This window comes from Balaenoptera borealis, assembly GCF_965194805.1.
Source record: "Balaenoptera borealis genome assembly, chromosome: 2".
NCBI classification, from domain to species: domain Eukaryota; kingdom Metazoa; phylum Chordata; class Mammalia; order Artiodactyla; family Balaenopteridae; genus Balaenoptera; species Balaenoptera borealis.
Window position 1 is genome coordinate 14,698,651 of NC_138867.1, and position 16,177 is coordinate 14,714,827.

General features: G+C 46.1%; 1 protein-coding gene across 3 annotated transcripts; it reads right to left on the minus strand.

The window, feature by feature from the left end:
* Window positions 1-1,599: 1,599 nt before the first annotated feature.
* ZNF622 (zinc finger protein 622) lies at window positions 1,600-15,896 on the minus strand. Of its 3 annotated transcripts, XM_082380349.1 has the most exons (6): window positions 15,124-15,896; window positions 14,193-14,453; window positions 13,815-13,977; window positions 10,575-10,687; window positions 3,479-3,622; window positions 1,672-1,951 (listed from the first exon to the last, which is right to left on the minus strand). In XM_082380349.1, the coding sequence occupies exons 1-6, from the start codon at window positions 15,731-15,733 to the stop codon at window positions 1,824-1,826; spliced, it is 1,419 nt and encodes a 472-aa protein (XP_082236475.1). In that variant the 5' UTR covers window positions 15,734-15,896; the 3' UTR covers window positions 1,672-1,823. The 3 variants fall into 3 exon arrangements, with proteins under 3 accessions (XP_082236476.1, XP_082236475.1, XP_082236477.1); XM_082380351.1 differs by lacking the exon at window positions 3,479-3,622; XM_082380350.1 differs by lacking the exons at window positions 3,479-3,622; window positions 10,575-10,687 and having other exon boundaries at window positions 1,600-1,951.
* Between the last annotated feature and the right edge of the window lie 281 nt (window positions 15,897-16,177).

The window sequence follows — 16,177 nt, forward strand, 5'->3', positions numbered from 1 at the left end:
CACAAAGAAGTCCACCCCGCCAAACAAGCTCATTTCTCATGCTGTTTTGTTTCTTTAACTAGAGGAGTTGTTTAAATCTTCTTTCTTTGCCTTCTTTCCCAAGTAGAGTTTTACTCCAGAAAGGCAAATAAACTGAATTTTTAAAAGTTATGATGTGGATAGAGGTGACAGTGGATTGCTTCACAAACTTAACTCAGAACGAGTCTCTTGAAGACTGGAAGAAGTAGATAATACATAAATGGAATGTTTTCAGGTCAGCAAATACGCTGTCCTCATCGCCACTCACAGGTAAAAAGGCCTCGAAATTAAAAGGGCACCAATATAAACGAGGCCCTCAAACAGTGCGGTGCTGGTGTGGGACTCGGGGGTTAGAGAGGAGGAGGGGTCAGCGCAGGGGGAGGCGAGTTCTGTGTGGAGAACACAGTATGGACACTTCCCAGCAGTCAGAAGATGAATTAGGCTTATCGAGTCGAGTGAAAAAATACTGAAAGAAGAACAGAACTGACAAGAAATACAGCACAATGTCCTGTACGTTCAGTTAAGTACAGATTAAAAACATACCCCATGCCAAGCACTATATCGTTTTCTCAGGATATAGATTCAAAGATGTCAAACACAAGAAGGTGGGTACTTGTGTGATGAGAATGTTAGACAACAGGATGAAGGAGTAAAATTAAACTAGGGAGCCCTCCACTGTTACACAGTGAACCCGCGTACTAACGAAATATAATTCATTCCATTCTACACCCAAAATTTAAAGAAAAAGATGTGTCTCTAGCTAGCGAGGGCTGCTGAGGGCATGGTCAGGGCAAACACGATCTCCAGGCATCCCTGAAGCCACTCCTCAGAAAGACCACTGCGCTGACCAGACGTCCTCCTCCTCCGAGGGGCACCTGCTCCACCAGGGAGAACGTGAAGCACTTACTTTGTGCTGGGGACTGAGCGAGGGACGGGTCTGTGGCTGATTGAATTAACCGCACAACAACCTATGAGGTAATAAACACCTCATTTTACAGATTTCAAAGACCAGGTCACTTTTCCAAAGTCAGAAAGGTAGCTCAATGGATTTGAACTTCATGTTTACTTTCATTTCCAATATATCATGACCTTCCCCCTAAACCACCTAAACTGAGCATCTCTTGAGAGATTGAACCCTGAGGTCGTTTTTGTTTCTAAAATGAAATTTACACAATTTACATTTATTTTCTTCCTACTCTAAAGGCGGCACTGGAAACTGAGTCTCAGGGTGAAGCACTCTCATTCTTTCTGGGATCACATTTAGAAATGAAGACCCTTGACAGCAAGCCACTGACATGCCCTTTTACTTTCCCTGGATTTAATGAACGTGCCCAAACTGTCACCACCTTGGGAGCCATAATACGTTCCAGTGAGGGACATTCAACCCTGCTCCTCCAGAAGCCTCAAAGCCCCCTTACACAGGTCCCAGCGCCATGATATGCTAAGGTGTTCTTCTGAAAACTAAACCGGGTTTGGAGCAGACAAGCCGCTCTTGAATTCCCCACACTATTCTGAAAGCCCTAAATCAGTTTCAAGCCGAGACAACAAAGCAACTCACAGGAGAAGAGCAAGGCCTGCGTCCAGTTGACACAGCACTCACTTTGTAAAAACACGACATTTCAACCCTGTCCAAAAATTACACTGGAGAGCCAATATGATTCTGACTTTTATTATCAGGTCAGGACAGAGGAAGTACAGGGAGAAGTAGCAGCAAAAGGGTCTGCTGTCCGATCCGGCTTCCACGGGTCCCCAGGCAAGGAGGACGCTTGTGCAGGAGACGGATGACGGCTCAATCCCCGGCCGACTCAGAACAGCACCTGGGGCCTGAAGTGCATCTGCTTGGTGGCGTTGTTCTTCATCCCCATCTTCAGCATCCATTTTGACTTCATCCTTTGGACATACTGCATGTCCCGCTGGCGCACGAGAGCTGCTCCTGGGGTTGGAAAGGGGATAAGAGATGAGGCAAAGGTCTGTGACCTGTGATCAGAGAAAACCCAACTTGGCAGAGGATCAAAGCTAGTTTCGGGTAAGTGGGTTCTTATATTTAAACAAGAGTTATTACCTGGGGTCTCTATCCAATGGGCCTTGGGGGGTTTATTGCATACCAGAACTTCTCTCTATATACATTCTTCTGGGATGAGCCTCTTTAGTTTTCATCATCTGAAAGGTCTATAAGCCCAAAAGGTGAAGCCCCATTGACCAAAAGGGACAGAGAAAGGCAGGCTATAAACCAAGTCAGAGGGACTTCCCTGGTGGCGCAGTGGTTAAGAATCCGCCTGCCAATGCAGGGGACACGGGTTCGATCCCTGGTCCGGGAAGATCCCACACGCCATGGAACAACTGAGCCCATGCACCACAACTACTGAGCCTGCGCTCTAGAGCCCGCGAGTCACAACTACTGAGCCCGCGTGCCACAACTACTGAGCCTGCACTCTAGAGCCCGTGCTCCACAAAAAGAGAAGCCACCGCAATGAGAAGCCCACACACCATAACGAAGAGTAGCCTCCGCTCGACGCAACTAGAGAACGCCCGTGCACAGCAACGAAGACCCAAAGCAGCCACAAATTAATTAATTAATTAATTAATTTTAAAAAACCAAGTCAGCTGACAGGGAGCCATAGTGAAGGAACCTACGTGTATATAAACACAGAGCCATTTACAATGGATTCCAGTGCCAAAGCTTTCCAGGCCATCAGAAGGCAGCTCTCGCCCTTCTGTCCAGACTGTTTTCAGTAGACTGACTTTCCCCTTGAAGATCCAAGCATAATGAGCTTCACTCAGCAGACACATCAGAATAGATTTAAATAATTTCATACTGATGATGCTTCAAAGCTTAACAATTTCAGTGGCTTGCTCTAGCTCTCTGAGTGTTACTAAGTTTCCTATGGAAAAATTACAGAAGGAAGAACCGACAGCTGGCCTTTATTATGTGCACGTACTACGTCATACATGCATTAGGACAGTCAACCTGCCCAACTCTACAAGTAGGTCCTATTAATATCATCTCCACTTTATCAGTGAGGAAACAGAGGTTTCAATCAATTAAATTACTCATACTCATTGTATAAGAACCTACAAGTATATCAGGTAAGTCGTGTTTGACTTCACAGCTCAAACTATTGCCACAAGGATATTTAATTCCTCTGTATAACCTCCAGGAGAATTTCAACCTTTGATAGTGGCTGAGCAATTATTTTTGTAACTATACCTCCTGACAAAGGTAATGGTTTATATGAGCTTTAAAATAGTTACTGTGCTAGGGAATGCAAAGCTTTTAAGTCATGGAGCTTTGGGCTTATTGCCATTAATGTCTCAAGTGGTCATAGAAGCCCCCAGAGCCAAGAAGGTAAGTTTCCCCTAGAGAAGACCCACAAGGGCAGAGCGAATGGAAGCACCTCACCCGAGGCCCTTTGTGTAATGCAAGCTCCTGGGCTGGTCCCTGTGGCCCCCATGGACGTACCTGTGCTGCCAGTATATCCCAGGGCTCTGTACTGCTGCAGGACCCGGCCCACGGCCTTCTGATTCTTAGCAACTGCCACAGCTCGTGACAAGCCAAACCGCTGTTTGTAGTATCTCATCAAGGAGCGATGACCCACTCTGGCACCTGTTTTTCAGAAGAACAATATTGAAGCACTGAGTTGGATAGTTTTTCAAGGCAGAGCTATAAAAGCAAAGGCTTTCTGAATCAGAATTTTCACTTTTATCTAGCTGGAAAATGGATGTGCCAGAAGAAACAGTGCTTTAACCTGCTGAAGAAAGATGAAGCTGCATGTTAAACAATGAAAGAAGGAAAACCAAAGAGTAGAGACATTGAAAAACAGAGATAATGGCAAGTCACTGTCAGGTGAAAAATTCAGTATCTGTACCACAATGTGCTTCCCTAGAAATTCACATAGCTGCCCTCAACTAATACAGATAATAGGGTCCTAGGAGGTAAGGAGTTTTAACTTTTTTTTTTAATAGAAAAAAGATTAAGCACAGATAATGGCCCTGATGTTTAGGTCTACAAGCCACAGTCTGAGTCTAGAAGAGACACCAATCCACTTTTCCTTTGCTTAAATTCTCTATTGCAGTGGTTCTCAAACCAGCGATTTTACCCCCAGAGGACACGCGGCAATGACTGGAGACATTTCTGGCTGTCACAGCTAGAGGGAGGCTCCTGACACCTAGTGGGTGGGGGCCAGGGATGCGGCTAAACATCGTACAATGCACAGGACAGCCCCCAAGACAAAGAATCATCTGCCCCAAACGTCCACAGTGCTGAGCTGAGAAACCCTGCCCTACTGCTTTCTACATGACAGAAGTCGCCTGGTGAACCGTAATTTTAAAAGATGACTAAGATGAATTCTCTCTCCAGGTTTTACTTACTGAGAAGGATCTGATACAACCATGCCAGTCAATCACGCTTTCAGGAATGAACTCTTTGGACTATCTGCTCTTTTATAGGAAAAGTGTGCTGACCCCTGGATCTCAGCTTCACAGTAGGTGAAAGTGAAGGGGGCGGGCTTCAGTGATGACTCGCTCCAGGCTCCATCAGAGCCCTGGCTCTCGGAAAGTGCTCCTGGGCCACCGGCATGAGATCACCTGAGAGCTTACTAAACCCAGGCTATACTTTCACAAGAATACTAACTAGAACATAAGCAATCAAATACACTCCCAGACAGACATCAACGCATAGAAATTTAACAGCAGCATACACACAAGGCACGGAACAGCTATTTCCACTGAAAATGAATTAAGGAAATACAGCCAGGTAGAACCCTGTGTACGGCTGCTATGGAAGTTTTACACTTATATATATAAAATCATTTCTTTCAGAATATTTTGTGCAGAAAGACCATGAACAGAATACTGTTAACTATTGCAGATGGCTATATTCACTTTTAGGATCTAGATTTTTAACTTGCAAGAAAAAATTCTGTCAGGTTATTTCGTTTCAAGTCCCTATACCTGGCAAGCTACCTGGGCAACAGTTCGCTCTCTACACAGATATGGAAAAGTGGTTACTTCCAGTTGACTGATTGGTGATCAGACGCAAGAGATGACAAAAAGAAACTTTCAATTCAAAGATGATGTGGCCTTTGGATACTAATATGGATGAAAAGATGTTTGCCAGGACCTGACTGTTCTGGCAGCAGAAGGGTTAACAAAGCTCCTAAACCACAAGAAATAAGTGAGATACAGCGGATGGAGAAGGACTCACTCTTAAATGGAGGCTCTAGCAGGAAAGCCCAGCACTGCTGATTATGACTTTCTATTTATAACGGAGGTCAGGATGCTCTGAGTTTGCAATGATGATTTCCTCAAAATCATTAAATGATAATGCTGCTGGTCATTAGTACTTAATAAATCGATTTATTTACATTCGTAAGCAGCATTTAGAAATACGTCATTATTGAAGGTTGGCTTTTAAAACATGCTTGAAAAGGTTTCATTAATCAACGCCAAGGTTTCTGACACCTGACAGGAGACCTCTGAACATTCAGGGTCTAAAGTTACTCGTGTCCCGTGGCAACGACAGTGAGCACCTAACACTAAGCACCAAGTACGATGCGCTGCGAACAGCTCAACTGGGAGACCCTCATCCAGGAAAATTCGTTAGAGAACACGGTGCGCCTGTCCATAATAACAGATGGGTAATGTCCAAGTTATGATGAAGCCACAACCGGTCCATCTATCTTTCGCCACAGTAAGAACTGCTTACAAGACTGTCACTCCTAACCTAAAACATGATACAAGCGAACTTCTTTACAAAACAGAAACGGACTCACGGACCTAGAGAACAAACTTACGGTTCTCAAAGGGGAAAGGAAGGAGGTGGGCAAGGGAGAAATTAGGAGTTTGGGACTAGCAGATACAAACTACTGTATATAAAACAACTAAACAACAAGGTCCTACTATATAGCACAGGGAGCTATATTCAGTATACTGTAATAAACCAAAATGGAAAAGAATACAAAAAAGAATATATATATATATATATATATATATATATATATATATATATATATATATATTAAAAAAACAGAATCACTTGCTGTACACCAGAAACTAACACAAAACTGTAAATCAACTATACTTCAATTAAAAAAAAAGACCGAGGGCTTCCCTGGTGGCACAGTGGTTAAGAATCCGCCTGCCAATGCAGGGGACAAGGGTTCGAGCCCTGGTCTGGGAAGATCCCACATGCCGTGGAGCAACTAAGCCCGTGCGCCACAACTGCTAAGCCCATGTGCCACAACCACTGAAGCCTGCGCACCTAGAGCCCGTGCTCCGCAACAAGAGAAGCCACCACAGCAAGAGGCCAGTGCACCGCAACAAAGAGTAGCCCCAGCTCGCCACAACTAGAGAAAGACAGCGTGCAGCAACGAAGACCCAATGCAGCCAAAAATAAATAAATAAATAAATAAATAAATAAATAAATAAATGTATTAAAAAAATTTCCACTCCTACTTAACAAATAGCCTAACACTGGGCGACATTAGACAGGGAAAAAGAAGATATCTCTAACTGTAATTTTCCTAAGAAGATTGATTATGTGCCTCTCGTGGATCCAGCAACAGATTCATCTGGCTAGTCAGCAGCTAACTGGATGTGTTTTCACACCAACTTGCTCCACAGGAACTGAAGAGCAAAGAGGGAAGGAACTGAGCCAGACCACAGGCTTCAAAATAAATGCTCACAGCGCCCTCTACCGGATGCTCTACGTCACTGCCTCTAGGATCATCTACTTGACCTGAAGCAACTAGATTTAAGGAATCACAACTACCCGCTGCTTTCGAAACCAGTTTAAAGCAGACTCTGCTAAGTGTAGCTGATTAAGTATCCCTAGGCTCTCCACATTAGAATCCTTCTCAAGTCAGCTTCACGCTAACATCCACGCTGACCCAGTCATATAAATGAGCATAATCAAGGAAGTTTCTGAACGGTAAATTTGTTCAAAGACATAACCAGGTGACTGAATATACTATTGTAATATCACTACACATGTATACAGTGTTTATTCAGAGATTTCCTATTTTCTTGGTTCATTACAAAATCCCCAAGTCAGTACTGAGGCAAACCAATGGACGAAAAACTGTCATGTCTCATTATAACCAAGACTGACTAGAGCATGACTGGTTTTTAAAATGAGATGGTAAAAGTGTATGTAACTGTATAGCTGGAAGAAATTTCCAAATATTGGTAGCTTTGATTCACTAAGAATGCTATGTGCTGTTGCTATTTAAACAAATTCTATTATCAGGTCTCAGCAGCTGGTCATCTGTGAAGAAGACCCAGGAAGGCAGCGAATGCTGTATATTTAGATTTTTCCATTCTTGGCTCTTAATCTTCTCCAGGTCACAGATGCTTTACAGAAACTACAGCCTTTCCCCAGAAAAAGTGCACTTACCCGCGCAGTCAAAAAAAAATCTGTGTGTGGGGATTCCCTCGCGGTCCAGTGCTTAGGACTCCGCGCTTTCACTGCCGAGGTGCGGGTTCGATCCCTGGTCGGGGAACTAAGATCCTGCAAGCCGCTCAGCGTGGCCAAAAAATAAGTTAATTAAAAAAAACAAATGAATAAATAAAATAATAAAAAAAATTTAAAAATCTGTGTGGCCACACAGGTGACTTTATGATGTTACAGCGTTTCCCCAGGAAAATGCATACACTCAGAAAACACTGCACAGCTAGTGACGAACGCTGAGGTAAGGCAGCACCTGGCAGCTGGTCTGGCCTCTCCAGAGTCTAACAGTACAATATTGCCCAGCACTCCAAGACCAAGCCGCTTACTCACTACTTCCCAGTCTCCCTTAAGAGCGGCCCTGAGGTTATCATCCAGCACTTTAAAACAGCATCACTTGGTAGGTGGACATGTAGCTGTGAGCAAGGACATTCATGCTTTCAAAACCCAAGAAAGTGGACCTTCAAGTTAATCTCATGGCATTTTCTTCTTTTTTTTTTTTTAATTAATAGCTACTCTATTTATTTATTTATTTTTAGCTGTGTTGGGTCTTCGTTTCTGTGCGAGGGCTTTCTCTAGTTGTGGCAAGCGGGGGCCACTCTTCATCGCGGTGCGCGGGCCTCTCACCATCGCGGTCTCTCATTGCAGAGCACAGGCTCCAGACGCACAGGCTCAGCAGTTGTGGCTCACGGGCCCAGCTGCTCCGCGGCATGTGGGATCTTCCCAGACCAGGGCTCGAACCCGTGTCCCCTGCATTGGCAGGCGGATTCTCAACCACTGCGCCACCAGGGAAGCCCCGGCACTTTCTTCTTTGACTGTATGACGAAGAGGCAGAGCAATCTGCCGCCCGGGACTGCAGGCAAATGCGACTCTCAGCCCCCAAGGCAACATCGCAGCCCAGAGCGGCTCCCCCTGCTCTGCTTTTCCTGCACTGTGCCAGGCCCGGGGAAGCCACCTTGCTTTCCTTTTAAAAGTCACCTCCAACCTGCCAGTCATTCAGTCAACAGACGTTTACGTGGCTCCTGTGTGTCTGAGGCACTGCGCGGAGATGCAAGACGCTAGCTTTGTCCTCACAGAAACGGGGAAGAAGGCAAGGCAGGCAACAGGCACAAAGGAGCTAGAGCCACATCATGACAGCTGGGCAGGAGCAGAGGCGACTCTCCTCACTCAGGGCAGGCGCTGAGCTCAGAACGGCCTCCTGGAGCAGGAGGAGGACAGAGGCAGCGCACAGGCAAAGGCCCAGAGGAGGGAAACTGCATGTGGGCAGGAAAAGGAAGAGCACGAGACACCTGCGTGACAAAGTGACCCTGAAGGCAAGGGCTCCCCTTGGGAATTCCAGAGGGAAAAGAAAATAGACTGGTGTTTGTTTTAGAAAGAACCTTCTGGTGGTCAAGTGGAAACCAGATTGGAGATGGCCAGACAGGAAGCTTTCATGGTGACACAGATAAGGAGGAAAAAAAAGAAAAAATATCCAAAAGCCATTTAGGAATTGCAATTAGTCACCATCTGGATGAGGGAGAGGAAGAGCAGATCCTGAGAAGACACCCAGTTTTGGCTTTGGCGAACCTGAGGAAACTCGGTTGCTCTGGGCAAATGTGTTGTCTAGATAGCTAAGGAGTCTTTAAGCTTCAGACGTTTTAAGTCCAGATGAAAATTTCTCTCAAATAGACTATATTTCTAAAATAGGATATGCTCACTGTTGAGCAGAGCTGCTGCAAAATGAAGCCCACGTTCCTAGTGATCCTACTACATGCCAGACGCTGCTGGCAGGGACCATCTCATTCATTTTCTCAAGGTCTACTGTGATCTTAGTCTCCAGTTAAGGAAGGGGAAGCTAATGAAACAAGGGGCTAAATAAATAGTCTTAGAAAAGAAGTCATTAAACTTATTTCTGAGATTCTGCATTAGTATTTTCACCAAGGGAAGATGAGACTAGGTCCTCTGTGATATATTTAGGCCTGTTTTGCTGCTGCGTATTGTATAGGCCACAATATTCTGCTGCATTACAGCTTTCCTACCACTGTAGAAGAATTATATCCTCAAGACAGGTTCTGCCTGCACTTTCCTTTCACTGTCATTGTCTAAAGCTGCCCTTAGCCTTAGAAGGTGATTACTCTGGGTTAAGCAGAGCTCTCTATACCTAAGCCGTGATATTCCAGGTGGAGAGCAGCACCTCAGGGTGGCTTCTTCATGGCAGACGTCTCCACTGGCAATGTGGCTGTTCCTGCTCCCACCATTACTGCAAATCTCCCAGGCAGTGCAGAGGAGTGGGGAAAGGCCTTCACTGACGAGGTCCATGATCCTGAGTAGATTACTCAACCTGTCTAAGCTTCAGTTGGCTCATAAATCAAATAAGGATAATAGAATCTAACTCAAAGGCTTGATGTAAAGATAAAATAATATATCTGCCTGAATGTGCTAACTGCTCAGAAAATACGAGGTATTATTAGGATCTTATTATCTTATCATCCCATTCCCTGTCCTTTTTAAATGCGTCTTCTGTAGCTGTTCCCATTCCTATTAGCTCAGCCTAACACTGTAAACAATACTGCATACTTCTCATATTCGTGGCTTTCCTTCTTCTATTCATATCTGGGACAAAATCCTGCCATTATGAATCCTGTTCCCCAAAGGAGAAGGCAGAATTCAAACTCCAAGCCTCCCCCTACACCCAGAATACGGACAGGAAACCTGGGCGCTGTCAATCAGGTCCACCCATGCCAGACTAACATGTGCAAGTCTGAGCCACCATGGAAACAGGAATCAGTTCAAGGCATAAGAGCAAAGTCAAGTTTAACAAGAAAAACCTGGATGGGGCCAAGAAAACAGGTAATAAACAGAATACAAAAGGTCTGTGTATTGAAAAGAAAGGCAATGACTGATTAAAGCATTATGAATCACAACAAAAGTGAGGAAAACACTGATGCAATTTAAACAAAACAGCCAAGACAGAGCTACGGGGCAACCTTCAGAGTTCACCTCGTCCAGGGGAACACAAACACACACGTGAAGCTGTAGGGTCTCCCCTCGGCGTGGAAGGGAAGCGACGGGAACCCGCCTCCCCGATCATCTCGGCAGCACGAAGCCGCGTGTTCTGGACACGTGCGCTCACCGGACGGGAGAAGCAGCTCCATGGTGTCGTCATCGTACTCCAGGGCCCTTTCTGGGGGCGAGTCCTCAGTCTCGTCGGCGTCCTCCCCTTCCCTGTGACCTGGGTAGCTACTCCTGGAACCATGGAACGGCATTAATACACAGACCAAGACCCCAAATTTAACTAAAAGACATATATTTTATTTGTCAACGTGAAAAACCCACTTGCTACCTAAAGGGGTGGGGGGACAGGGATAAATAGATGCAGAAATTGCCAGCTGAAGGATTTTGGAGGAAAAAACAACTTGTTAGCATTTTTCTGTAGTAAAATTTTTCTGTAGTAAAACACCAATGAACTTAAAGTGGACCACAGACTTAAATGTAAAACGCATAAAAATTCCTAGAAGATAACATGGGACAAATTCTAGACGACTTAAGGTTTGCTGACAACTTTTTAGGTACCACAGCAGCAGCACAATCCATGAAAGAAAATGGGTAAGATAAACTTCAGTCATATTAAAAACTTCTGCTCTGTGAAAAGCAACGTCGAGAGAATTACAGTACATGATACAGACTTGGGAAAAATATTTGCAGAAGACACAACTGATAAAGGACTGCTATCCAAATGTAGGAAGAACCCTTAAAACTCAACAATAAGGGCTCCCCTGGTGGCACAGTGGTTAAGAATCCGCCTGCCAATGCAGGGGACATGGGTTCGAGCCCTGGTCCGGGAAGATCCCACATGCCACAGAGCAACTAAGCCCGTGCGCCACAACTACTGAGCCTGCGCTCTAGAGACCACGAGCCACAGCTACTGAAGCCTGCGCGCCTAGAGCCCGTGCTCCGCAACAAGAGAAGCCACCGCAATGAGAAGCCCGCGCACCACAACAGAGTATCCCCCGCTCGTCGCAACTAGAGGAAGCCTGCGCGCAATGAAGACCAACGCAGCCAAAAATTAAAAAAAAAAAAAAAAAAAAAAAACTCAACAGTAAGAAAATAAACAACCCGATTAAAAAATGAGCCAAAGACCTTAATAGATTCCTCACTAAGAAGATATACACATGGCAGATAAGCATGTAAAGAGATGCTCCACTTCATATGTCATCAGGGAAATGCAAATTAAAACAGTGAGATACTACCACACACCTATCAGAATGGCCAAAATCCAGTACACTGACAAGACCAAATGCTGGTGAAGCTGTGAATCAATAGGAACTCTCACTCAGTGATACTGGAAATGCCAAAGGGTACGACCACTGTGGAAGACAGTTCGGAAGGTTCTGGCAAAACTGAACACACTCTTACCATAGGATCCAGCAACTGTGCTGCCTGGTATTCACCCAAAGGAGCTGAAACTTATGTCCACACAAAAACCTACAAATGGAGGTTTACAGCAGTTTGATTCACAACTGCTAAAACATGGGAACAACCAAGATGTACTTCAGTAAGTAAACAAACTATGGTACATCCAGACAGTGGAATATTTTTGGAATTAACCAAAAAGAAATGAGCTATCAAACCAGAAGACATGGAGGAACCTTATATGCACATTACTAAGTGAAAGAAGCCAGTCTGAAAAGGCTACATACCGTATGATTCTAACTATACTATGTTTTGGAAAATCTATAGTGACATTAAAGATGCCAGGGGTTGGGGTGCAGGAGAGTGATGAACGGCAGAGAACACAGAGGATTTGTAGGTCACGGAAACTACTCTGTATGATACTTTAATGGCGGATACATGTCATTATATGTACATTTGTCCAGACTCATAGCCTGGACAACACCAAAAGCGAACCCTAAACTACGGACTTTGAGTAATAATTGATGGGTCAATATAGGTTCACCAACTGTAACAAATGTACCCCTGGGGGACGCTGATAACGAGGGAGGCTGTGCACCTGTGTGGTGAGGAGTCTATAAGAAATCGCTGCACCTTCCGCTCACTTTTGCTGTGAGCCTAAAATTGGTTTTTAAAGAGTGAGCAAATGGCCTATAACTGAATTCCTTCCCCTAGTATTTGATTCTCTTTAGGAAGGTTGCAAACCAGAAAGTAAGAGGAAGAGAATGGAGACTGGGGATGCGGCTCTTGGTAATTTAACAATTAGAAAAACACGTTTTAGAAGAGAACTCTAGGCCAGTAGAACTCTGTAAGGTTGAAATTTTCTTTCTGGGTTCAACTATGTTGCTACCAGTCACATGTGCTTTGAAATGTAAGCAGTGCAACTGAAAACTTCAATATTTAAATTTTTAGATCAATTTTTAATTACAGAGTCATGTGAGCACCCCTAGTATTTATCATACTGCACACTGTGTTTCTAGAAATATTCACAAATACACATAAAAAATAATTTGAGAAATGCACACTAAAATGTGAATAGTAAGGCAGATAACCCAATAGAAAAACACACAAAAGACTTGATCAGACACTTCACAAGAAATGAGCTAGCTGGCCAATTAGTATGCAAAGGGTTCTCAACTACATCAGTCCTCATCAGGGAAATGCAAATTAAAACCACAATGGATACCCCTACAGAGCCACCAAAGTGGCTATAATGAAAAACTCTCTGTCAGGACAAGTGAGAAATGAGGAGTCAGGAGAAAAATGCAAAAGGACAACTTAAAAGACCAGGACTTTCCTGAACACCTGTATTAGGTGGACTTGGCACACCTGGCATGGTCATTACACACACCTGCTCGCAGAGCACACCTGTGCTAGGTCACAGGCACACTGACACCAAGAACCAGCTGTTCCAGAATTCCTAGCATGGATTCGTTGCAGGATGTATGGAATAGTCAAGATTCTAGGTAAAGGTGGAATAATTTCACCAACAAGTGATTGGGACAGGCCTGGTGCAGCCACCAGCTCAAGCCCCTTAGGAGACAGCCTGTGATTCAAGGGCTCTCAGGGAAACCAAGGTGTGAAGCCTAACTTCCCTGCCTCTGTTCCTGAGGTAACTGGCAAAACTGAACTTCTGACCGTGGAAACCACAATAAGCAATAACAAGTTTTCAGACCACACAAACTGACAGTTTGGGCCTGAGATCTTCTCTTGGTCAGATATGTGTGTTTAACTCTGTGATACTCAGTTTCTCATCTACAGAATGAGAGGAAATAACTACCTCCTAAAAAAGTGTGCTAAGAGGTATGAAGAATACGACACTGGACAGAGCCAGACGCAGACAGTTATCAGGTAGGGGCACATGCAAATCCAATGCAAATGTGATCAGCTGGCTTCGCTCGATATTACAAACCAGACTTACCTAAAATCATAGAAGTCTGCAAATTCCAAAAGAGCATCGCCATCTGTGAAGAGCTTGCAGTGACTCCTGTCATTCATGTGAGCCTGCACAGCGTCTGTGGAGTAGAACGACTTCCCCCTCTCGTTGCACCACAAGCAAATCTTCCCCACACCAACCTTCTCTCCTGGAAAAATAAGTTGAGAAAAAAATATGAAAGCAGCTTTTTGCAGCCAGATTAGAGCTCACTGTCTATGCCCACAATTCAAAAAACAGCCGTCAGGTTTCTGATTTTCACAAAATCGGCCGGTCATTCAATCCAAGACTGAGGAGAAGCCCCAAACTAACGCCCCCCAATAATGTGGTATTTTGTCATTAAAAAAAAAAAACGACTGAACTTACCCAAATATTTAATCAGTCCCTTAAGATCTGAAAGATACTCTACATCAGGAATGAAGAAGCTGTGGACTTTAGTCATATGAGCCACATTCTTCGTGAGGGAGCTTGAATGATGGGGACAAAATAAGCAGTCCGTGACGGGGATGGCACCAAGCGGGGTGCTGCCTCCAGCCGCTTCCTCCTCTGCCTCCTCCTCCTCCTCCTCCTCTGTGGCTTCAGCATCCTCACATTCCAGTTCCTCATCAGAATCGATATCCTCCCAGTCTGCAAGCCAGAGATTTGAAACACGAAGTTAGCTGAAGATCTCAAAGTCAGCCAGTCGCCCACCACACACCGGTCGGCATGGCTAAGGAATGCCTTCATCTTTCTTTTTCAGCGCACAGTAAACCCCTTGAAGGAAGCACGTGCTCCTTTCCTATGCACATATGAACGCATGCAATCAGTGTCAGTGGGATGAGGGGAAAATAGCTCATTAAGTCAAGAAGCCTAGGTTGCTGGCTCCAGCCTCACACTGCAAGTTAGCTAGCTGATTCCGAGCACCTCAAACTCAGAGCAAAGCCATCACGACCAGAAACCCAATGGAATTAAACATTCTGCAGCACATGGTGTGAGGGTACTATGTTCTCCTTTTGCATATGTTAACAATCTCCTTCTTCAACAGAGAAGGCATCCCTTCATTCTACAAATATTTACCAAGTAACTATTCCCCCCACCCCCCGTTAAGGTTTCAGTCCCTGAATCGACAGCAGTGAACTAAACACACAAAACGCCCTGTGGGGGTGCTGGCCACACCAGCCACTTCAGAAACCAAGGAAACAGCCTCACGCATCACCTTCACCTGAAAACGGACACCTCCCCCCTCCAACCTCAAAGATAAACTGGAAGCTTGAGGACCAGCCCCGTCCCCCGCCCCGCCCCCCAGACAGGCCCCCACCATCTGCATCCAGGTCCTCCTCACTCTCCTCCTCCCCGTCCCGTTCGGCCAACTTCTTCGCCTGCTGTTCAAACCACTGCAGCCGGGGAGGTTTCTCGGCCGGGTCTCGCTGCTGAGTCCCACGTCCTCCAGCGGCCACGGTCACGGGACTCCGGGACTCCGCCTCGGGCGCTGGGGCCGCCTCCTTGGGAGACGTGGACGGCTGAGCCTTGATGACCTGCTGGATGGCCGCGTTCACCGCATCCTTGTCCACACTGTCCACGCCCAGCCCTTTCTCCAAGTTCTTCTCATTCAGGATCGCCACTTGCCGACTCACCGCCTGCTTCTCCAGCTCCACGTGCCGCCGGGACCTCAGATGGTTTTCGTAGGCCTTGAAGGAGGCAAACTTCTTACTGCAGACGCTGCAGTAGGTGGCCGCGCCCTTGCTCTCCGGCTCCGCCAGGGCCCGCTGCGCCCGCACCCGCTCCTGGAAGCCCTCGGCGCCGACCGGGGCCATGCCGGCCACTTTGCGCCTCAGGTTGTAGCGGTGCCAGTCCGTCTTGTAGTGGGCCCGCTGCGCCTCCGCGTCGTCCAACAGCGCCCGGCAGGTGTTGCAGGTGTAGGTCGCCATCGCCAGCCGGGAAATAAGAGGCGAACCGAGGCAGCAGTCTAGCGACCACTGAGTGCCCTGACCCCACCAGACACCCAGACGGTAGGCCTCAAGGCCCACGAAGAACCACACTACGAGCTGACTTCCGGACTGGATCGAATTATTCCCGGCCGGACAGGAAGTCCCGCCTCCCGACCTGTAGCCACGCCCCCGCCGCTGAGAGGCCAGAAGCCCCGGGAAAGTGGGGGAAGGCCGGGAGGGATCCGGTCCCGCCCAGTCGGCCTGAGGTGGGTGTTGATTGGGTTGGCGGAAGGAGGGTTGTGATTGGATGGGCCTGAGACGGGTGGTGATTGGATGAGCCTGAGACGAGTGGTGATTGGATGGGCCTGAGGTGATTGTTGCTTCCGTCTCCGCGAGGTGTGTGATCGGTGGAATCGCGTGAGCTGGGTTGACCAGAAGTAATAG